Here is a 23,011-nt window from a genome sequence, read left to right as displayed (position 1 = left end):
GGAGGGAGAGAGGGGGGGATGGGAGAGAGAGAGAGGAGGGGGAGAGAGGGGGGATGGGAGAGAGAGAGAGAAAGGGGGGGAGACATAGAGGTTGAGAGAATGGGAGAGAGAGGTAAAGAGGGAGAGAGGGAGAGAGAAAGACAAAGAGGGAGAGAGAGAAGGAAACGTTTTATATTTTATTAAACATTTCCTGTCTGGATATATAAACATACATTCTATATGTAAATATTTACACAATGATAGAATTGTATCCATAACTAACATCATTCTTGAAAATACGTCATGATTCTCACTCTGTGTTCACACTTGAGTAACTAGTGGATGCGCGCAAAATCATCCGGTTTTCTGCATGTTCACGAAACGCACAAATGCGCACGTTGCCCTTGCACCCCAGGCAAGCAGGACGCAAGATTTTGGGTGCAAAAAGGCTCATGGTTAAAAAACATGCAAAGCTCAAAAAAAAGCTTTCTTTGCTGCATGTAGGGCAGCCCATTGAAATGAGTGAGCTTCCCTAGGTGCGAAGGGCGAGAATGGACATATGCGCAACGTTCAGCCGTGGTGTGAAAAGGCTCAATGCTGACAAAAGATGGCCAGCACGCTGGGGAATTTTTTCAGTCTTTCAAATAGTTTTGTGCATTTGGATTCCCTGTCCTTCTTTGCTGGATATTTACATCAAGCTTGTTTTATGATTTGCTTTGAACTGTTTAAAGGGTTAGATCACCTTTTCATAAAAATGAAACGGTGAACTAACACCCTACACCCTCCCCCCACCCAGACCTCGGTCTCCACTGCACTCACCTCTATGTCCAATCTTCTTGGAGACCCCCCCCCCGCCCAAGAAAATATTAAAGCTATATTTTGCAAAAAATACAATAAAATCATTATTAGCAGACACAAATACAACATAACTCACAGAATTCCTGCTAAATCTAGACAAAACCGAGTTAATAAATAAAAATGAAGATGAGGTGAAAAAATATGCAGGCTGGGCAGTTGGAACTCCGGGATCAGAGAGACAGAGGGAGAGAAACAATGTTACAGAGATAACAAACTCAGGAGCAGAGCTAACATTAGAGCCAGCGCTGGGAGGGGGATAAGTGAGTTTCTCAGCAGATAAAAGCTGGCAGCAGGGAGAGGGGGAGAGACCAGCTTTCAGCTGCTGGAGGAAGAGTTCTGCAATTGTCGTCTATCACTAATCCCCCTCCCTGTGTAAGCCCCCCTGTGTGCTCGGGCCCCCTACAAGAGGACCGATGGTCCCCCCCTATCAGCGGCCCTGTCCATGGGTGGTACAGTTTCAGCCGGGGTACAAGTATTTTTGTCTACACATGGGAAGGTGTATTCTGCCCCCCAGTAAGTGTTTGGGGATTCAGATCCCCCCCATCCTAGCATCCTAAGGCACCTGCCTAAGTAGCTTCAAGTTGGCCCTGGCCCTGGATCCACCGGCCGCGCAGCCTGGTGCAACGGTCCTGAGATTTAAAAACCATGCTGTTCCTCTTTTGGAGGGCCACAGCATGCTGGGACTTGTGGTTCAGAAAAAAAGTGACCTTCATATTTGGTATTCCCAATTCAACCTACCGTCTCTGTTTCACTTTCAGGTGATGTATAAAAAGTTTCAGATCCCGTGCCCGCTGCCGATGGACAGCCTCAACCAGACTATGATAGAAAACTTCACCCTGCCCAGCGGGTACGCATATCAGAACGGGCACGCCACCGTGGAGTCAGACGTGGGACAGTGCACCCCCAAATTGTTCACCCTGAACTCCCAGGTATGGTCACATGACTTCCACAATGTATCCGTTCCACTGCTTATTAAATGTAACGACCAGAGACATCGCTCCGCACCGCAACATTTCTACAAAGAAGACTTTGACTTTGTTTTTGAAATTTCCGCCCCAAACTTTCCCGGGATATAAGGCCTCATGCACACGAGACGCCGGTGCAAACTCTGCTGAACACATGTTTTTAAAAAGCTGAAACCGGCGTTTAGAAACGCCCATTTTGCCGCGTTTGCATGCCGCGTTTAGCCGCGTTTTACTGCGTTTGCATCTAGAAGCGACCCAAATTTGGGGCCACGTATCTCGGGGCCATTTGGTGCTAGGAACCCCAAATTTGGTGTGCTGACACAGTGAAACTAGCACTACAACTCATCCAAATTCTAGGGGTTCCTAGCACCAAGTGGCCTCGAGACACGGGGCCCCAAATTTGGGTCGCAAAATGTCAAGCACTTCTGCAGCAGAGAATGACATTTTCCGACCTGACTTTGGGGCCCCATATCTCTTTGCCACTTGATGCTAGGAACCCCAAATTTGGATATGTTGTAGTGCTAGGTCCACTGTGTTTGCACACCAAATTCCTAGCATCAAGTGGCCCCGAGATATGGGGCCCCAAAGTCGGGTTGTAAAAACACTTATAAAAGCAAACGCGGCTAAACGCTTCAGACGCTTTTGGCGTCTGAAACGTGGAAAACTTTTGCGTCTGAACCCATTTTTTTGCTTCTGGAAAAAACGAGGTTAAACGCAACTGCAGAAAAAACGCCAAAAAACGAGATTGTGTACATGGACACATAGGATAACATTGAATGGGTTCAGGGGCAGTTGAAAAAAGTGTCCAACTGCCTCTGAACGCGAGTTTAACAGCGTCTCGTGTGCATGAGGCCTTAAGTTGCAAAACTTCTTTTAAATAGTAAGACTAAAACTCTACAAAAAACATTTATTGCTGCCAGTAGTAGCTGTAGACCTGACCACTAAAATGTAATAAAAACTTCAAAATGTCCGTTGTTTTTATTCTTTATAAATCTTCAGTTTTTATTTAAAAAATCCCTGGTGTTCCTGCCATGAAGATCCTTGTTCAGGCACTTCCTGTTTCAGGGTGACAACGCTCTGTCCCTGTCTCCCAACTTTGCAGATGTGTTGTCACCCTGTCACATGGGCTTCCTATGGGAACTACAGGTGGCAGTTTAGACACACATTACTCAGGCATGATTCACTGTAGTCACCAAAAGGAAGATGATGTGACAAAAAGGACGACGATGTAAATGTTGGATTACAGTGCATGCCAACACACACATTGTGGTATTTCTTACTTGTACCTACAGTATATATACCTATATACCTATATACTGTGTGTGTGTCCAGTATACGTTTTGTATGATGATGTGCCCCTCCCTCTCTCTGCAGACCGCCTACACTATTCCCATCATGGCGTTTGCCTTTGTCTGTCACCCGGAGGTCCTTCCTATATACACTGAGCTGAAAGAGTGAGTATACACACACAGGGCGGAATTGTACATGTGATGTCTCATCAGTGCTGTCAGTGTCATTTTTGGATGAACAGGCAGGCAAAATTGCAGCAGGGTGTCTTTACTTGACCAATCGGAGTCCAGCGAGTGATCAGTATGTAGTGGGGTAGCAAATAATTCAGCGCTGCCCTTAAAGATAACACAGCAAATTGGATAAATGGCAAAACAGAGGAAAACAAATAGTGTAGCGCTTAAAAGATAGCGTGACACATAGGCCAAAAAGGGGCAGTGAACCCAAATAACACATAAAATGGAATTGAACAGAGGATCATATATACAGTGGGGACGGAAAGTATTCAGACCCCCTTAAAGACCCCAGTTTTTCTTTTTTAATAAATCTGCAAAAATGTCAACAATTCTGTGTTTTTCTGTCCAATATGGGGTGCTGTGTGTACAATATGGGGTGCTGTGTGTACATTAATGAGGAAAAAAAATGAACCTAAATGATTTTAGCAAATGGCTGCAATATAACAAAGAGTGAAAAATGTAAGGGGGTCTGAATACTTTCCGTCCCCACTGTAAGTGATAAGCAAAAACATACAGTGAATGTCCAAAAGAAAGCAAAGCTAACGATATTCAACAAATAGTTCATAAACTTCCTGTGGATAAATAAAACTTTCTTGTGACAAGCTTCATTATAGATATCCCCACAGTGAACCGGGATGTGTAGTTGAAGTGAAGGGAACCACCACCATACAAAAGGGAGTCTTACCGGAACGTTTGAACACACAAGAACATATGTTCTGCGAGTCAAACAAGCTTGTGTTGTATAAACAACCAATAAAGATGGACACTGGAACCATCAAATGCCTGGAATGGAAACTCCCGACTCTCATCAAGGTGAAGATGTCTGTACGGGTTTGTCTCATAAAAGACAATGCTCGGATGTCTGGACATATACTGCTGGCTCCGGCTCCTACCAAGTGTCAGCCCCAAACCATCTGCCTGATGTCTACTTTAAATGAAAAAAAAAAAAAGTCCTTCCTGTGACAGGCAATTGACGGTTCCAGTGTCCATCTTTATTGGTTGTTTATACAACACAAGCTTGTTTGACTCGCAGAACATATGTTCTTGTGTGTTCAAACGTTCCGGTAAGCCTCCCTTTTGTATGGTGGTGGTTCCCTTCACTTCAACTACACATCCCAGTTCACTGTGGGGATATCTAAAAATGAAGCTTGTCACAAGAAAGTTTTATTTATCCACAGGAAGTTTATGAACTATTTGTTGAATATCGTTAGCTTTGCTTTCTTTTGGACATTCACTATATGTTTTTGCTTATCACTTATATATGATCCTCTGTTCATTTCCATTTATTTGGGTTCACTACCCCTATTTGGCCCATGTGTCATGTTATCTTTTGTATGTAGTGGCATGGGGTTCAGTAAGCAAATTATAGTGGCAGGGCAGTCAGTGAGCAGTATGTAGTGGCAGGGCGGTCAGTGAACAGAATGTAGTGGCAGGGCGGTCAGTGAACAGTATGTAGTGGCAGGGTGGTCAGTGAACAGTATGTAGTGGCAGGGCGGTCAGTGAACAGTATGTAGTGGCAGGGTGATCAGTGAACAGTATGTAGTGGCAGGGTGGTCAGTGAACAGTATGTAGTGGCAGGGTGGTCAGTGAGCAGTATGTAGTGGCAGGGTGGTCAGTGAACAGTATGTAGTGGCAGGGCGGTCAGTGAAAAGTATGTAGTGGCAGGGCGGTCAGTGAACAGTATGTAGTGGCAGGATGGTCAGTGAACAGTATATAGTGGCAGGGTGGTCAGTGAACAGTATGTAGTGGCAGGGTGGTCAGTGAGCAGTATGTAGTGGCAAGCCGTTCAGTGGGCAGTATGTAGTGGCAGAGCAGTCAGTGAGCAGTATGTAGTGGCAGAGCAGTCAGTGAGCAGTATGTAGTGGCAGGGCAGTCAGTGAACAGTATGTAGTAGCAGGGCAGTCAGTGAACAGTATGTAGTGGCAGGGCAGTTATTGAACAGTATGTAGTAGCAGGGCAGTCAGTGAACAGTATGTAGTGGCAAGCTGGTCAGTGAACAGTATGAAGTGGCAGGGCGGTCAGTGAGCAGTATGTAGTGGCAGGGCGGTCAGTGAACAGTATGTAGTGGCAAGCTGGTCAGTGAGAAGTATGTAGTGTCAGGGCAGTCAGTGAGCAGTATGTAGTGGCAGGGCGTTCAGTGAACAGTATGTAGTGGCAAGCCTGTCAGTGAGCAGTATATAGTGTCAGGGCAGTCAGTGAGCAGTATGTAGTGGCAGGACGGTCAGTGAATGATATGTAGTGGCAGGGCGGTCAATGAAGAATATGTAGTGGCAGGGCAGTGAGTGAGCAGTATGTAGTGGCATCGTGGTCAGTGAACAGTATGTAGTGGCAAGACCATTGGTGAACAGTCTGTAATGGCAGAGCAGTCAGTGAACAGTATGTAGTGGCAGGGTGGTCAGTGAGCAGTATGTAATGGCAAGACCATCGGTGAACAGTCTGTAATGGCAGAGCAGTCAGTGAATAGTATGTAGTGGCAGGGCAGTCAGTGAATGGTATGTAGTGGTAGGGCGATCAGTGAGCAGTATGTAATTGCAAGCTGGTCAGTGAGCAGTATGTAGTGGCAGGGCAGTCAGTGAGTAGCGGCAAGCCCATCAGTGAACAGTATGTAGTGGCAGGGTGGTCAGTGAGCAGTATATAGTGGCAGGGCGGTCAGTGAGCAGTATGTAGTGGCAGGGCGGTCTGTGAGCAGTATGTAGTGGCAGGGCAGTCTGTGAGCAGTATGTAGTGGCAGGGCGGTCTGTGAGCAGTATGTAGTGGCAGGGCGGTCTGTGAGCAGTATATAGTGGCAGGGCGGTCAGTGAGCAGTATGTAGTGGCAGGGCGGTCAGTGAGCAGTATGTAGTGGCAGGGCGGTCAGTGAGCAGTATGTAGTGGCAGGGCGGTCTGTGAGCAGTATGTAGTGGCAGGGCGGTCTGTGAGCAGTATGTAGTGGCAGGGCGGTCTGTGAGCAGTATGTAGTGGCAGGGCGGTCTGTGAGCAGTATGTAGTGGCAGGGAGGTCAGTGAGCAGTATGTAGTGGCAGGGCGGTCTGTGAGCAGTATGCAGTGGCAGGGCGGTCTGTGAGCAGTATGTAGTGGCAGGGCGGTCAGTGAGCAGTATGTAGTGGCAGGGCGGTCTGTGAGCAGTATGTAGTGGCAGGGTGGTCAGTGAGCAGTATGTAGTGGCAGGGCGGTCTGTGAGCAGTATGCAGTGGCAGTAGAAAACATGTTGCAGTAGAAAACATGGCATGGGAGGAGGGGGGGGGGGGGACAGTAGACGGGGTCTAAACTGTGTTTGGAGCTCTCCCAGGGCTGATGTTATAAAAAGCTGAGCGCTGGGAGGAAAATATCGGAGGACCTCCACAATGTTAGTATAGGCAGTTTGTTGTGTCGATATAAATATTTCTCTAATGTCAGCCCTGAAGAAGGAAGCTGCAGCCCCCAGAACGTGTTGGACATGATGCATACAAAATAAAGTGTGCCTTGAAATCAGATTCCAGTTGCTTTGTAATATTTTATTGGCACCTCTAACACATTCCATACATTCATAGACAATATTTACCCACATCTGATGTTACCTTTGACCCGGGTGCTGCTTTACAGTCAGCTCAGTGGGATCCTTCACCGTCAACGGTGATCCTTCAACAGTGGTACCTGGATTATGCTAATCTGAGAGTGGGGGCATGCTGGGACTTGTGGTTGTAGGGCGTGCTGCCTTAGAAGGCATGTGCAATGCAGAACTTGACAGTTGGTATTTTTTTTTCTCATTGTACTGTCTGTGCTGATCGTTGTTATCCTCTCCGCCCGCAGCGCCTCAAAGCAGAAGATGCAGCGCGTGTCTAATATCTCCATTGCCGTCATGTACTGTATGTATTTCCTGGCCGCCCTCTTCGGATACCTCACCTTCTATGGTACGTTGTGCAGCGTGAGCCCGGAGGGTGGGTGGGGTCATGTCATCCCGGGAGACGTGTCTGGGATCACCGGCCTGCCTATCGTCATTTTAATAGCACCGTTTAGTCATTATCTCCATTTATTTTTATCCGGACGGTTAGTTTCCTCCCGGCGATGTCCCTGGATTGTTTCCTCTCCATCTTTGATCATTTCACCTGATGCAGAGGCAGCCATTCCCATTAATATCTGTTTTACCCAATGCAACCAGATGGTAGATTATTATAGATAATCCACACAACTTCCTAACTGTAACACATTCAAACCATACAAGAAACAATGTATAGAAAATGTATCCTTCCCATTAATATGTAGAAAATGATAACACATTCACAGAGCTATTCATCCCATAAGAGTGCATGTGCATTCATCCTGTGCAAATGGGGGCAAAATCAAATGTTATTGGGCTATTTTCTCTCCAGGTCGAATGTTCTTTATAGAATAAATCACTAGATGGCGCTGACCATCATAGTAAATAGGCTTTTATTTTCTATGGTCATCAACTAATGGCCATAATGCAGTATTTGTTCATTCTGTGCATATGGGGGCACAGTTGAATGTTATTAAGCTATTTTCTCTCCAGGTCGAATGTTCTTTTTAGAATAAATCACTAGATGGCGCTGACCATCATAGTAAATAGGCTTTTATTTTCTATGGTCATCAACTAATGGCCATAATGCAGTATTTGTTCATTCTGTGCATATGGGGGCACAGTTGAATGTTATTAAGCTATTTTCTCTCCAGGTCGAATGTTCTTTTTAGAATAAATCACTAGATGGCGCTGACCATCATAGTAAATAGGCTTTTATTTTCTATGATCATCAACTAATGGCCATAATGCAGTATTTTCCGTATATGTTCATTCTGTGCATATGGGGGCACAGTTGAATGTTATTAAGCTATTTTCTCTCCAGGTTGAATGTTCTTCCTAGATCGAAAATACCACATTATGGGTAATAGATGGAGCTGGCAATCATACTAAATAAGTATTTATTACTTGTGATCATCAAATCCAACTGGTGACCCTCATGCAGTATGTTCCATGTATCATCATACTGTGCAAATGGGGGCAAATTCAAATGTTATTAGGCAATTTTCAATGTTATTAGGCAATTTTCTCTCCAGGTCGAATGTTCTTCATAGAGTGAATCAGGAAAATATTTAGGCTTTTATTTTCTATGATCATCAACTAATGGCCATAATGCAGTATTTTCCGTATATGTTCATTCTGTGCATATGGGGGCACAGTTGAATGTTATTAACCTATTTTCTCTCCAGGTTGAATGTTCTTCCTAGATCGAAAATACCACATTATGGGTAATAGACGGAGCTGGCAATCATACTAAATAAGTATTTATTACTTGTGATCATCAGATCCAACTAGTAACTCTCATGCAGAATTTTCCATGTATCGTCATTCTGTGCAAATGGGGCAAATTCAAATGTTTTTAGGCAATTTTCTCTCCAGGTCAAATGTTCTTCATAGAGTGAATCAAGAAAAAATTGTACTGGAGCTGACAATCATAGTGAATAAAGATTTAGGCAATTTTCTCTCCAGGTCAAATGTTCTTCATTTAATAAATCGCTAGATGGAGCTGACAATCATAGTACATTTATTTCCTATGATCAGCATCTCCATCCAATGGCCATAATGAAGTATTTTCCATATATGTTCATTCTGTGCATATGGGGGCACAACTGAATGTTATTAGGCTATATTCTCTTCAGGTCAAATGTTCTTTATAGAATAAATCACTAGATGGCGCTGACAATCATAGTAAATAGGCTTTTATTTTCTATGATCATCAACTAATGGCCATAATGCAGTATTTGTTCATTCTGTGCATATGGGGGCACAGTTGAATGTTATTAAGCTATTTTCTCTCCAGGTTGAATGTACTTTATAGAATAAATCACTAGATGGCATTGACAATCATAGTAAATAGGCTTTTATTTTCTATGATCATCAACTAATGGCCACAATGCAGTATTTGTTCATTCTGTGCATATGGGGGCACAGTTGAATGTTATTAAGCTATTTTCTCTCCAGGTTAAATGTTCTTCCTAGATCACAAATTCCACATTATGGGTAATAGATGGAGCTTACAATCATACTAAATAAGTATTTATTACTTGTGATCATCAGATCCAATTAGTAACCCTGATGCAGAATTTTCCATGTATCATCATTCTGTGCAAATGGGGGATAATTCAAATGTTATTAGGCAATTTTCTCTACAGGTCGAATGTTCTTTATTCAAATGTTATTAAGCAATTTTCTCTCCGGGTCAAATGTTCTTCATAGAGTGAATCAAGAAAATGTTGCATTATGGCCACCAGATGGAGCTGACAATCATAGCGAATAAAGATTTAGGCAATTTTCTCTCCAGGCTAAATGTTCTTCATTTAATAAATTGCTAGATGGAGCTGACAATCATAGTACATTTATTTCCTATGATCATCATCTCCATCTAATGGCCATAATGAAGTATTTTCCATATATGTTCATTCTGTGCATATGGAGGCACAATTGAATGTTATTAAGCTATTTTCTCTCCAGGCTGAATGTCCCTTCTAGATCGAATCAGGAAAATACCACATTATGGCCACCAGATGGAGCTGAGAATCATAGTGAATACAGGTTTATTACCTATGGCCATCAGCTCCATCCAGTGGCCCTAATGCAGTATTTTCCATGTATCTCCATTCTGTACAAATGGGGCGAAATCAAATGTTAATTGGCTATTTTCTCTCCAGTTCAAATGTTCTTCATTTAATAAATCGCTAGATGGAGCTGACAATCATAGTACATTTATTTCCTATGATCAGCATCTCCATCTAATGGCCATAATGAAGTATTTTCCATATATGTTCATTCTGTGCATATGGGGGCACAATTGAATGTTATTAGGCTATTTTCTCTTCAGGTCGAATGTTCTTTATAGAATAAATCACTAGATGGCGCTTACGATCATAGTACAATAATTAGGCTTTTATTTCCTATGATCATCAGCTCCATCTAATGGCCATGATGCAGCATTTTCCGTATATGTTCATTCTGTGCATATGGAGGCACAGTTGAATGTTATCAAGCTATTTTTTCTCCAGGTTGAAAGTCGCTTCTAGATCGAATCAGGAAAATACCATATTATGGCCAATGGATAGAGCTGAACTAAAAAAAATATTTATCACTTATGACCCTAATGTAGTATTTTCTATGTATCATCATTCTGTGAAAATGGGGGCAAATTCAAATATTAATAGGCAATTTTCTCTCCAGGTCGAATGTTCTTCAAAGAATTAATCGGTTAAATACCACATTATGGCCACCAGATGGAGCTGAGAATCATAGTGAATACAGGTTTATTACCTGTGGCCATCAGCTCCATCTAGTGGCCCTAATGCAGTATTTTCCATGTATCTTCATTCTGCGCAAATGGGGCAAAATCAAATGTTAATAGGCTATTTTCTCTCCAGGTTGAATGTTCTTCATTTAGTAAATTACTATATGGAGCTGACAATTGTAGTGAATAGATATTTATTTCCTATGATCAGCATCTCCATCTAATGGCCATAATGAAGTATTTTCCATATATGTTCATTCTCTGTATATTGTGTATATGATCTTTCATACTGTAAATAAATAAATGATAGACGGAAAGATCAGCTCATTTTCGTCGAGAGTGTAGAATGTCAGATTTTTATAGCTAATAAATGGGACAAATTATTGTTATATTCTTACAAATAATGGCCTTCTTCCACCCCCAGTCCGGGCAGTTTTGTCTGGCAGGAGGGTGTCACATCTGCTCGCCTGGCTCACGTGTTGCGTCGTCTCTTCTCAGGTCACGTAGAGTCGGAGCTCCTCCACACCTACAGCCAAGTGGACACCTTCGACACCCTGATCCTGTGTGTGCGGGTGGCTGTGCTCATTGCCGTCACCCTCACCGTACCCATCGTCCTATTCCCGGTAAGTCATCTACCATGTATGAATACACTATATTACCAAAAGTATTGAGACGCCTGCCTTTACACACACAAACTGAACATATCCAGTAAAGCAGAATAATAAACATAGAAAATGTATGAAGGTCATACACTGTATAGTCAAAAGTATTGGGACGCCTGCCTTTACACGCACATGAAATCTAATGACATCCCAGTCTTATGCCCCGTACACACGGTCGGATTTTCCGACGGAAAATGTGTGATAGGACCTTGTTGTCGGAAATTCCGGCCGTGTGTAGGCTCCATCACACATTTTCCATCGGATTTTCCGACACACAAAGTTTGAGAGCAGGATATAAAATTTTCCAACAACAAAATCCGTTGTCGGAAATTCCGATCGTGTGTACACAAATCCGACGGACAAAGTGCTACGCATGCTCAGAATAAATAAATAGCTGAAAGCTATTGGCTACTGCCCCGTTTATAGTCCCGACGTACGTGTTTTACGTCACCGCGTTTAGAACGATCGGATTTTCCGACAACTTTGTGTGACCGTGTGTATGCAAGGCAAGTTTGAGCCAACATCCGTCAGAAAAAATCCTAGGATTTTGTTGTCGGAATGTCCGAACAAAGTCCGACCGTGTGTACGGGGCATCAGTCTGTAGGGTTCTATATTGAGTTGGCCCACCCTTTGCAGCTATAACAGCTTCAACTCTTCTGGGAAGGCTGTCCACAAGGTTTAGGAGTGTGTCTATGGGAATGTTTGACCATTCTTCCAGAAGAGCATTAGTGAGGTCAGGTACTGATGTTGGATGAGAAGGCCTGGCTTGCAGTCTCCACTCTAATTCATCCCAAAGGTGTTCTATTGGGTTGAGGTCAGGAGTCTGTGCAGGCCAGTCAAGTTCCTCCACTCGAAACTCGCTCATCCATGTCTTTCTGAAGGGTATTAAATACCTGGAAGAGTTACACCACCTCATTACTGAGCATCTAATGAGGAGCGTGAGCAGACAACGAGGAGCGCAATTAGTACACACACTGCACAATGTCTCTACAGCAACAGAGTCTATATAATCCAAATATATATAAAGTCATTATTAATTATTATATAAAGTCATTAAAGTCATTAATAAATGAAAAATAGTAGTATTTATGTATATTATACAAATACACATTGTACACTTACAAAATATAAACTAAAATAACCAAAAAATTATACATACTCCATATATACAGTATATATACTATACATGGTTAATATATAAAAATATAATTTTTTATTATATTCTAATAATTAATATATATTTATCTTAAATTATTTTAATAACTATTATTTTAAAATGATTGATTACTGTATTGATATACTGTATAATATATATGTATATTTGTAATATATATATATATATATATATATATATATATATATATATTTATATAAGTGGGTGGTGCTGCGCTAATCCTCAAATACGAAGACAAGTGTGATTTAAATAATAAATAAATGCGTGTATCACAAATAGAGTGGAAATCCGTGAAGAAAAAAATATATATAACAATATATATAACAAAAAAATAAAATAAGAGGGTCTAAGTGTTAAAGCTCTTAGATAGCTGGTGAAAAGTGACATATGTATAGTCTAAATTAAATAATAAACCATCACTTGAATCGCCTAAAGTAAAATACACATGATCCAAAATAAATTAACGTGATAGTGGGGCTACCTAGACACAAGTAACTGTCATTAGTAGGTTAAACATAAATAAAGTGCATAATGAATGTAAACAGCGTGCATCTACAATTAAAACAGCAAAGTGTACAGTGCAGGCAAAAAGTGCAATGTGCAACCTTAAAAATGGAGGAGTAATAGGTTACTCTTTTTTATATAGTGCATACTGTGCAAAACGACATCAAAATAGATAATTTGCTGGAATCTCAAAAAATGAAGTGACAAGGAAAAAAAGAAACATACAAAAAATTCATAAAAAAAGTCCTTTTGAAAATTGTGACAGCAACGTCCTAGCATGCACACGTTGCAATTAAAGTGCTAAGGTGAACCACATCAAGTGTTTTCTTGGTGTGCAAAACCACTCAGGTAAGTAATGGCCCCTTACCTTAAGGTAATAGGGCAAAAGCATATATCAGGAGAGCTTTTGTGACATCCGCCTATAGACTCCAACACGTCCCTCACTGTCCTGGATCCTAGGATGAGGTTCCCTCAGGTGTGGTGCGGAGGGGGGGGGGGGGTATATAGGGGGTAATCGGCAGAAAGAAAGCCAATAGTGTAATCCCGTTTGGTAAATGGTAAATCTCTTTATTTAGAAAATTATAGGTACTCACATAAAATTATAAAAACAGCGGTATCAATCCGACGAGCGGCGAGCTCGTATGCCTCTGGTAGTGTGCGCAGCCTGTCTCGTCCCTACGCGTGACGTCACACCACGTGACTTCATCAGGGGATAAACACATATATATAAATATATATATATATACACATACATACAGTAAATACAATTTTATTACTACTATTTTAAAATGTTTTTTAATGACTGTATTTAATTTTAATATATATATATATAAATATATATATATATATATATAGATATATCTATATCTATATATATATATAGATATCTATATTTATATATCAATATCTATATACATCTATAGATATATATATAGATATAGATATAGATAGATATAGATATATACATCTCTATATAGATAGATAGATAGACATATAGCTATATGTATGAAGAATTCTATATATACCTATATACATACTATATATTGTTACAATATTAAAAAATATATAATTGATACTATATTTTAATACTAATTTATATTTATTTATTTAAAGTTATTACTACTATATATATATATGAGAGAGAGATAGATCTATCTATAAATTTTAATTATATTTTTAATATAAATTTATATATATATATATATAGCTATTATTTGTAATAATCATATATTATAATATTATTTATAATATATATATATATGTATATTTTCATTAATATATTAATAAATATTAAAATATAATGAAAAAATATTTACCATATACAGTATATATAAAATCCTTCATCCTTCCTATTTATATAAAGAGTTTTATTTATATTTTTTTGTACATTTTAGTTTATATTTTGTTTTATATGTAATATATCTAAAATAAGTGTACAATGTGTATAAAATAGTATAATATCATTTTATAATATCTATGTATTATATTTTTATTACTACTATCTTCCATTTATTACTCACTATAATTTTATTATATATACATCTATAAATATATATAATAGGAATTTATAGACTTTGTTGCTGTAAATGAATTGTGCACTAATTGCGCTCCTCGTTGCTCGCTCACGCTCCTCATTAGATGCGGTCACATGACTCCTCTCTCTTCTCTGTTAGGTGCGGCGTGCCATCCAGCACATGCTCTTCCAGAACAAGGAGTTCAGCTGGATCCGCCACGTGATCATCGCCGTGGTGCTGCTGACATTAATTAACCTCTTGGTTATTTTTGCCCCGACCATCCTGGGAATATTCGGCATTATTGGTGAGTTATTAATAAAAACTTTCCTTCTAGTTTGTGAAGAGAGTCACGATGTCCGGCTCCGCGCTCCCAGAATCCTCCAGGGCTGCGATTGACTCTTTGCATTAACATGGGATTGTTCTGCGTCACCGTCTCCCGCTATTTGTGTCCCCCCCCAGGTGCCACCTCCGCTCCGTGTCTGATCTTCATCTTCCCTGCCATCTTCTATATCCGTATCATGCCCAAAGACAGGGAGCCCATGAAGTCCCCACCGAAGATACTGGTAAGAGGCCGAAATCAACTCATCTGGAGGTTTATTCTAAAGTCATTTTTTGTCCTATTTCTTGATTTTTTGTACAATGGATCAAATCCCGACCAGCCAAGATCTGAGCTGGGAGTTCTGTTTTAAAGTGTATCTACAGTGCCTTGAAAAAGTATTCATACCCCTGGAAATTTTCCACATTTTGTCACGTTACAACCAAAAACGTAAATGTATTTTATTGGGATTTTATGTGATAGACCAACACAAAGTGACACATAATTGTGAAGAGGAAGAAAAATGATAAATGGTTAAATGGTTTTCAACATTTATTACAAATAAATATGTGAAAAGTGTGTGTGTGTTGGGGGGGGGGGGGGCATTTGTATTCAGCCCCCTTTACTCTGATACTTCTAACTAAAATCTAGTGGAACCAATTGTCTTCAGAAGTCACCTAATTAGTAAATAATCCACCTGTGTGTAATTTAATCTCAGTATAAATACAGCTGTTCTGTGCAGCTCTCAGAGGTTTGTTAGAGAACCTTAGTGAACAAACAGCATCATGAAGGCCAAGGAACACACCAGACAGGTCAGGGATAAAGTTGTGGAGAAGTATAAAGCAGGGTTAGGATATAAAAAAATCTCCCAAGCTTTGAACATCTCACGGAGCTCTGTTCAATCCATCATCAGAAAATGGAAAGAGTATGGCACAACTGCAAACCTACCAAGACATGGCCGTCCACCTAAACTGACCGGCCGGGCAAGGAGAGCATTCATCAGAGAAGAGCCAAGAGGTCCATGGTAACTCTGGAGGAGCTGCAGAGATCCACAGCTCAGGTGGGAGAATCTGTCCACAGGACAACTATAAGGGCACTTTCACACTATGGCGGGCGGGCATCGGCGGTAAAGCGCCGCTATCTTTAGTGGCGCTTTACTGTTGTTTTTGTGGCGCTTTTTGGCCACTAGCGTGACGCTTTTAACCCCTGCTAACGGCCGAAAAAGGGTTAAAAGTGCCGCTTCGGCGGCGCTGCCCATTGATTTCAATGGGCAGCAGCGCTCCTAAAGCGCTTCAAAGATGCTGCTTGCAGGACTCTTTTTAGCGTCCTGCCAGCGCACTGCTCCAGTGTGAAAGAACTCGGGCTTTTACATTGGAGTGAGAGTAGAGGCGCTTTTCAGGCGCTTTGCAGGCGCTATTTTTAGCGCTATAGCGCCTGTAAATTGCCTCAATGTGAAAGTAACCTAAGTCATGTTCTCCACAAATCTGCCCTTTATGGAAGAGTGACAAGAAGAAAGACATTGGTGATAGAAAGTCATAAGAAGTCCTGTTTGTAGTTTGTGAGAAGCCATGTGGAGGACACAGCAAACATGTGGAAGAAGGTGCTCTGGTCACATGAGACCAAAATTCAACTTTTTGTCCTAAAAGCAAAACGCTATGTGTGGGGGAAAACTAACACTGCGCATCACCCTGAACACACCATCCCCACCGTGAAACATGGTGGTGGCAGCATCATGTGGTGGGGATGCTTTTCTTCAGCAGGGACAGGGAAGCTGGTCAGAGTTGATGGGAAGATGGATGGAGACAAATACAGGACAATCTTAGAAGAAAACCTGTTAGAGTCTGCAAAAGAACTGAGACTGGGGCGGAGGTTCACCTTCCAGCAGGACAACAACCCTAAACATACAGCCAGAGCTACAATGGAATGGTTTAGATCAAAGCATATTCATGTGTTAGAATGGTCCAGTCATTCCCTGTACACACAAGCGGAATATCCGACCAAAAGCTCCCATCAAACTTTTTTTGACGGAAATTCCGACCGTGTGTATGCAGCATTACAGTCCAGACCTAAATCCAAATGAGAATCTGTGGCAAGGCATGAAAATTGCTGTTCACAGACGCTCTCCATCCAATCTGACAGAGCTTGAGATATTTTACAAAGAAGAAGAATGGGCAAAAATGTCCTCTCTAGATGTGCAAAGCTGGTAGAGACATCCCCAAAAAGACTTGCAGCTGTAATTGGAGAGAAAGGCGGTTCTACAAAGTATTGACTCCGGGGGGCGCCATAGAAATGTATCCCCCACACTTTTCACCTATTTATTTGTAAAAAATGTTGAAAATCATTTATCATTTTCATTCCACTTCACAATTATGTGCCACTTTGTGTTGGTCTATCACATAAAATCCCAATAAAATACATTTACGTTTTTGGTATCACATGACAAATTGTGGAAAATGTCAAGGGGTGTGAATACTTTTTCAAGGCACTGTAATGGCCATAATGAAGTATTTTTTCTTCTAAGTTCACTCTGTGCACACAACCAAATGTTACTAGGCTATTTTCTCTCCAGGTCGAATGTTCTTCATAGGGTGAATCAGGAAAATACTGCATTATGGCCACTAGATGGAGCTGACAATCATACTAAATAAGTATTTATTACCTATGATCATCAGCTCCACCTAGTGGCCATAATGCAGTGTTTTTTACGTATATTCGTTCTGTGCGAATGAGGGCAAAATCAAATGTTAATAGGCAACTTTCTGTTCAGGTTGAATGTTCTTTATAGAGTAAATCATTAGATGGAGCAGACAATCAGAGTAAATAGGTATGTATTTCCTATGATCATCAGCCCCATATAATGGCCATAATGAAATATTTTCTATGTATATTCGTTCTTTGCCCATGGGCGCACAATCAAATGTTATTAGGCTTTTTTTCTCTCCAGGTTGAATGTTCTTCATAGAGTGAATCAGGAAAATACTACAATATGGCCACCAGATGGAGCTGACAATCATACCTAACAAGTATTTTTTACCTTCGATCATCAGCTCCACCTAGTGGCCACAATGCAGTATTTTCTATGTATATTTGTGCTGTGCAAATGGGGGCAAAATCGAATGTTGTTAGGCAATTTCCTCTCCAGGTTAAATGTTCTTCATTTAGTACATTGCTAGATGGAGCTGACAACTATAGTAAATTAGGTATTTATTTCCTATGAGCTCCATCTAGTGCCCATAATGAAGCATTTTCCATACATGTTTATTCTGTGCATATGGGGGCACAATCGAATGTTATTAGGCTATTTTCTCTCCAGGTTGAATGCTCCTTATAGAGTGAATCAGGAAAATACTGCATTATGGCCAGCAGATGGAGCTGAAAATCATACTAAATAAGTATTTATTACCTACGATCATCCACTCCACCTAGTGGCCTTAATACAGTATTTTCTATGTACTGTATATTCGCTCTGTGTGAGTGGGGGGGGGGGGGAGGATCGAGTGTTATTTGCCTATACTGAATTAGGAAAATAGCTCATTACAACCACTAGATGGAGCTGACAATCCTAGTAAGTAAGCATTTGTTTACTATGGCCATCAGCTCCACCTAATGGTCATAATACAATATTTTTCTGATTCACTTCATTCCTTATGAATGAATAACATTTGACCTGGAGAGAAAATAGTCTAGTAAGATCCAATTTTTTCCCTCATCGGCACAAGTCGTTCTGTGAATTTTTTTTATAAATACACCCCAAGTGTATATGATCTTTCACAAGTTCCATTCAAAAAAAGCAAAAAAGACTCCAATACTTTAATAACATTTTGGAACTTTCTCTATTGACTTCCTCAAAATTGCGAAATGTCACCAAAATTTTGGGGACCTTTGTGTCTTTGTCCTGTAAACTCATGTCCTGTATCCTCTGACTTTCAGGCTGCCTGCTTTGCCGGGTTGGGCGTTCTCTTCATGATCATGAGTCTCAGTTTCATCATCATCGATTGGGCGACCGGAAGCAGTAAAAGCAGCGGCAGCCACTAATCCCGCTGGAAACCTTCTACCGCAAACCTCCCCCCCCCGTCTCCCCCCCCATCACCCCAGGACTTAACAATGCAAACTGACAATGCTGCTGGCTCTTCAGTGAACGTCAGGATGAAGACCTGTCACATGTTTCTATTTATCTTCATTGGGAGGGGGGGGGTCATCATTTGGGGACCTTGTCACCTACTGTTGAGGTGGGCGAAGGTTCTCATCCAGCTGCTAGTTAGAATGGTACATATCCCCACAGCCTGACTCTGGAAGGGGCATACTCCGCGGATGTCTGGTCCCTCTCATTGGTCTATTAGCCCGTAGGAGACGAGGGGCTGTACATAGTTCGGGTGGTTGGGTTATCATCATTGTCTACTTGTATATAGAGGAGGGTGGTGCAGTTAGAATTTTTCACACTGTTAGCTAAATGCACATAAGCTATTCCTAATTGGACCCTTTAAGATATCTCCTTTTGTGGGGGGGGGGGGTTGTCTGATTGAATCTTCCAGCTTACCCTCGTTTAGGGACAACTCAAGTTTTTGAAGTATGCTATTCATAAATGGAAGGACTTGACTCAGTTCTCTAATTGCACCCTTTAAGATATCTCATACAACAATATGGTCCTTCAACCTCCTCTGGGGTTTTTTTTTCAGCTTACCCTTGTTTTTGAGACAACTCAAGTTTTTGAAAGGAAAAAAAAATCACAAAGTATCTTGAAAAAACATCAGCCAACCAAAAATTTGATACATCGCCAAGAATGTTCCAAGAACAAGAACAGTTATTCTCAGAGAAAATCTGTCAAGAAGGGGGAACCCCATGCCTAAAAGACATTTGTTTTCCCATGACTTAAGACCATTTCCACCATCACAGGTCTAAGTGATGTTGTTATGAATGTTGCCCCTTCCAAGCTGGAGTCCATTGCAGAGGGCAAACGCCCCAGAGTGATGGACCATACTTGATTGTGGAGAACACTGAGGGCTTCTTCTAGAAGAGAAACAAAGAGGAGGAGAAGAGGAGGGAAATCCGGGAAGAAGGATGGACAAACAGGCAAAGCTTCAGTGAAAGGCCTGATAAAGCTGCAGCTTGGCGGACAAAGGCTGGCACATACTGAATCAAGTCACGTCTGCGATTGGTGACGGCCTCCCGGGAAGGGGGGCCCTGTGTGCTTCATTCCTCCTCTGGGACTGCCTGTGATATGCACCTCTCAGCTAAAATTAAGAAAAACAATCAGGAACTTTACATTCTGTAGAAGTTTTCTGTAACCGTGCAACTGGTGGAGAATCTGGGCGGTGTGACATCGTAGAGACAAGTACTGGGGTGGTAAACACGGCTAGCCAAAACTCAGTAACCCTTTCCTTGCTGGAAGAGACAGAAAGTTGGGGGAGGGGGGGGTTCTTCCAGAAGGGTTTTCTATCTATATAGGTAAAATACGGAGGGTGAGAGCTGAGATGGCAAATTAAAAGAGCTTCCTCTATAACACACTGGAAATGAGTCATGTGATGTAGACAATCGTCAATGTATCTAATCTGCTAATAAATTGTAACTTTGTAACTTGTGGCTTTTCTTCCGATGACACCATAACCATTTGGTGTCAGAAGGAAAACTGGCTACCAGTGTTGTTTTCATAGAGTGTTTCGGCTATGTTTCTTGACTACCAATGGTCTACAGATGGATTTCTGTAGCTCATACACATCAGAATGAACTTTATATAGAGATTATAAATTTTATTATGTATTTTTTTTAGTCTTCAGGTGTTCTCAGATCTACATGTGATAAATGATTCCTAAATTGTTTAAGGCTATACGCATATGGAGTTTTTGGACCCATCTGTCCTCCATCACATTCTTGACAACAGACGGGAGTGGTGGGACGCAGGTACATCTGCTTAGAGGACAATATCAAGTTATGTTGCTCCTAGGCTTCTGGAGATCCTGGGACATATTTTATGGTTAAAAGTTGGGCTATGCTTTAATGGGCATTAAATGGGGTTAAATGTGGGTGTGATTGAGAACTGCCTGACCTTTTAAGCTTGTAGCCGTTGAGTGCTATGGACAGAGGGAAGTCAGACATGCAGGCATGATCTGATTACTGAAAGAGCTTTCAATAAACGGATTGACCAAATGTACATGTTTCTGTAAATACTTGTTAAACACCCCAGCATCAGTTTATCTGGGGGCGGTGGACAATACCAATTATCTAGTAACATCCAATCCATTGATTCTTCCTTCAGAAGGGGTGGCTGGAGAGGGTCGGGGAACACCTACAGACTTATGTTTGATGGTCAATCTAGCCAGGTTGAAGGTCACCTTACTGCCACAAGGTCATCTACTAACCTGCACCCTAGAGGAAGGTGTCTGTCTCATCTTTAGGATGTGGGTAAGTAGCTGACCTTGTGGCAGTTCCATCTTTTGATTAGTAGGGGTAAGCAGCCAGAGGATGGGCCTATGGTCCCATTTACCTGTATGACCCATCAGAAGGAAAGAATCAATTGGTTGCATGTTCCTAGCCAATTGGTATTGCCTAGGAACATGCAACCCACTAATTCAGTGGTTCTCAACTCCAGTCCTCAGGACCCACCAACAGAACAGATTTTAAGTATTACCTTGGGGAGATGCAGACTAGAATACTGCAATCACTGAGCAGCAAATGATGTCACCTGTGATGTATTTCAGTTATCTTGCAAACCTGGCCTGTTGGTGGGCCCTGAGGACCGGAGTTGAGAACCACTGCACTAATTATTTCCTTCAGAAGGGCTGTTTAAGGGATGGCTGGAGAGGTCGAGGAGCAACTACAGACTTACAGTATGTTTGGTGGCCAATCTGGCCAGGTCAAAGGTCACCTTAGTTTCACAAGAAGGTCATCTACTGACCTGCACCCTAGAGAAGAGGCAGGTGACGGTCTCTTCTCCAGGATGCAGGTCAGTAGATGACCTCCTTGTAGTGGTTCCATCTTTTGATTCAGAGGGGTAAAAAGCCAGAGGGTGGGCCTATGTGCCAGTCACCTGCACAGCCCTTCTGAAGGGAAGAACCAATTGGTATTGTCTAGGAACATGCAACCCATTGATTCTTGCCTTCAAAAGGGCCGTTTTAAGGGGTGGTTGGTCAAGTAGAACCTATAAACTTACAGTATGTTTGGTGGCCAATCTGGCTAGGTCAAAGATCACCTCACACCTTACTGCCACAAGAAGGTCATCTACCGACCTGCACCCTAGAGAAGAGGCAGGTGGCTGCAGGTCAGTACATGACCTTCTTGTGGCAGTACGGTGTAAGGCAATCTTTGACCTGGCCAGACTGGCCACCAAACATAAGTCTGTAGGTGTTCCCCCACCTCTCCAGCCATCCCTTATACCTTACTGCCACAAGAAGGTGATCTACAAACCTGCACCCTAAAGATGAGACAGGTGGCTGTCTCTTCTCTAGGATGCAGATCAGTAGATTACCTTCTTGTGGCAGTTCTATCCTTTGATGCAGAGGGGTAAGCAGCCAAAGGGTGGGACTATGTCCTATTCACTGTCATAAGGAGGCAATATCTGGTCTAATTTGTCATGGTGTTCTGTAGGGGCTACAAGTGGGGTGGGATAAGAACAGAAGATCCAGACTCTGAAGAGGGGTTGGTGGATACATGGTCAAGGTTTATGGTAACTGCTAGTTGCCAACACACCTAGAAACTCTGCTGCCTATTTATTTTGATCCTCCAATATCACTACACCGGTCATTACTGTCCCCTCTGCTAATTCTGCACTGCAGCTCTGACCCATCTACCCTTGCCAAAAAAACATGATGGACATCTGTAGCTTCAGAGAAGATCCCTACAAGAAAGCTGTGAGATCAATTCTGCCAAGCTGCACCTGTTATGGGAAGCCTTGAACCCGTCTGCCCCATGTGATCTGTAGAGCATTGCGCTCGGAGATTGCGTTCTGTAACCTGAGTATCTGGGAGCTGCGAGGGGGGGGGGTCAGTTGTTCAAGTCCATCAAGTTATTCTGGCTGGAAACCGTAGCTGAGATCCCTAGTTACAGAAATTATGAAATATGTCAGGAATTTATGCAGAATATTTCCACTGCAGTCAGCAATGCGGGTGTAAAAACACGACGCGGAGTAGACTGGTAATAAAACGAAATTGCGCAGGATTGTACCAAGTGAAACAAGGGCTGAGCAGGCGGACTTGGGCAAAGGAGGCGAATTACTGTATAAAAAAAAAAAAACAGGAAACACTAAAATAAAAA

General features: G+C 41.8%; 1 protein-coding gene across 1 annotated transcript in view; it reads left to right on the top strand.

The window, feature by feature from the left end:
• Positions 1 to 20,912, top strand: part of SLC38A3 (solute carrier family 38 member 3) — a 28,333-nt gene extending 7,421 nt beyond the window's left edge. Inside the window, exons 3-9 of the mRNA XM_073591657.1 lie at positions 1,596 to 1,766; positions 3,177 to 3,256; positions 7,113 to 7,213; positions 11,093 to 11,217; positions 14,608 to 14,752; positions 14,908 to 15,011; positions 18,695 to 20,912. Coding sequence (XP_073447758.1) covers positions 1,596 to 1,766; positions 3,177 to 3,256; positions 7,113 to 7,213; positions 11,093 to 11,217; positions 14,608 to 14,752; positions 14,908 to 15,011; positions 18,695 to 18,799 — 831 coding nt within the window. The 3' untranslated portion in view covers positions 18,800 to 20,912. The remainder of the gene's footprint in view (positions 1 to 1,595; positions 1,767 to 3,176; positions 3,257 to 7,112; positions 7,214 to 11,092; positions 11,218 to 14,607; positions 14,753 to 14,907; positions 15,012 to 18,694) is intronic.
• The last annotated feature ends 2,099 nt before the right edge of the window (positions 20,913 to 23,011 follow it).

The sequence above is a fragment of the Aquarana catesbeiana genome, linkage group LG07 (assembly GCF_042186555.1).
Source record: "Aquarana catesbeiana isolate 2022-GZ linkage group LG07, ASM4218655v1, whole genome shotgun sequence".
In the NCBI taxonomy this organism is placed as follows: Eukaryota; Metazoa; Chordata; class Amphibia; order Anura; family Ranidae; genus Aquarana; species Aquarana catesbeiana.
Note: the sequence above shows the minus strand (reverse complement) of the source record. Positions and strands in the feature narration are given on the sequence as shown.